The sequence below is a fragment of the Amphimedon queenslandica genome, unplaced genomic scaffold, assembly GCF_000090795.2.
Source record: "Amphimedon queenslandica unplaced genomic scaffold, v1.1 AMPQUscaffold_13226, whole genome shotgun sequence".
NCBI classification, from domain to species: Eukaryota; Metazoa; Porifera; class Demospongiae; order Haplosclerida; family Niphatidae; genus Amphimedon; species Amphimedon queenslandica.
Window position 1 is genome coordinate 6,961 of NW_003546538.1, and position 1,236 is coordinate 8,196.

The 1,236-nt window shown below is 40.1% G+C and overlaps 1 protein-coding gene across 1 annotated transcript in view; it reads right to left on the reverse strand.

The window, feature by feature from the left end:
* Positions 1 to 1,236, reverse strand: part of LOC109584259 (uncharacterized) — a 6,830-nt gene that overhangs the window by 4,399 nt on the left and 1,195 nt on the right. Inside the window, exon 2 of the mRNA XM_019999942.1 lies at positions 1 to 1,232. Within this exon, the coding sequence (XP_019855501.1) occupies positions 1 to 1,232 (1,232 nt within the window). The remainder of the gene's footprint in view (positions 1,233 to 1,236) is intronic.

Below are 1,236 nucleotides of genomic sequence, written 5' to 3' on the forward strand. Positions count from 1 at the left end.
TAGTCACACTAGGAAACTTCCTCAACACCCTCCATAGATCTGACTTCATATCTTCTGTTAACTGAGTTCCAAACACAATTTCTCCAGTGTCAGACCACCTATATCCTTCAATATCTTCTCCATCCTCAATAACTGCATTAACAAAAGCTCGCTCTTTCCATTTTTTGAGATGATTCACATGAAAGATTTGCTTTCGACCTCCTTTGTCAGGCATTTCGATCTCATATGTCACTTTCCCTATTTTTCTTATCACTTCATACGGTCCCTGCCATTTAGCCACAAATTTTCTGGTACTGCTTGGTAATAGTAGTAATACTTTGTCCCCAACTTCAAAATTAATCTCTCTCGATCGTTGATCATAATACATCTTCTGCTTAGCTTGCACTGCTCTTGCATTCTCCTTCACAATTTCTCTTGCAGATTCCATCCGTTCTCGCGTATCCATCACAAAACTCAGTATATCTGTTTCGATTTCTGTGCTGTGGATCCATTCCTCCTTTAAAACATCTAACGGTCCTCTCACCTCCCGACCATATAGTAGTTCAAAGGGACTGAACCCAAGAGTCGATTGTGGAACTTCCCTATATGCAAACAAGACATATGGTATCATGTGGTCCCAGTTCTTCCTCTCTCCTTCCAATACTTTCCTTAGCATAGACTTTAGTGTTCGATTAAATCGTTCCACGAGGCCATCGGTCTGTGGATGGTATGGACTGGTCTTGATTGCTTTGACCCCCATGAGATGATATAGCTCTCCCAGTAAGCTTGATGTGAAATTTGAACCTTGATCTGTCAATATTTCTTCAGGAATTCCATATCTAGCAAATAACTCAATCAACACTTCAGCTACTTTCTTTGCAGTAATATTCCTTAAAGGAAATGCCTCTGGGTATCTTGTTGCGTAATCATTTATCACTAGAATGAATCGGTTTCCACGACTGGTTCTTGGTAGCAGTCCTACAATATCCATGGCAATCCTCTTAAATGGTTCTCCTATTATGGGTAAAGGTATCATTGGAGCCTTCCTCTTGTGATTTGCATGTAGCTGGCAATCTTTACAAGCTTCACAATAGAGTCTCACATCTTTAAATAAAGTAGGCCAATAGAACCTCCTTAATATCCTTTGGGTTGTCTTGTCTCTACCCAGATGTCCTGAAAATGGTAAATCATGTGCTAACCTGATGACTTTATTCCGATACTGTGCTGGTAGAACAATCTGTTCATATGTGGTACTTG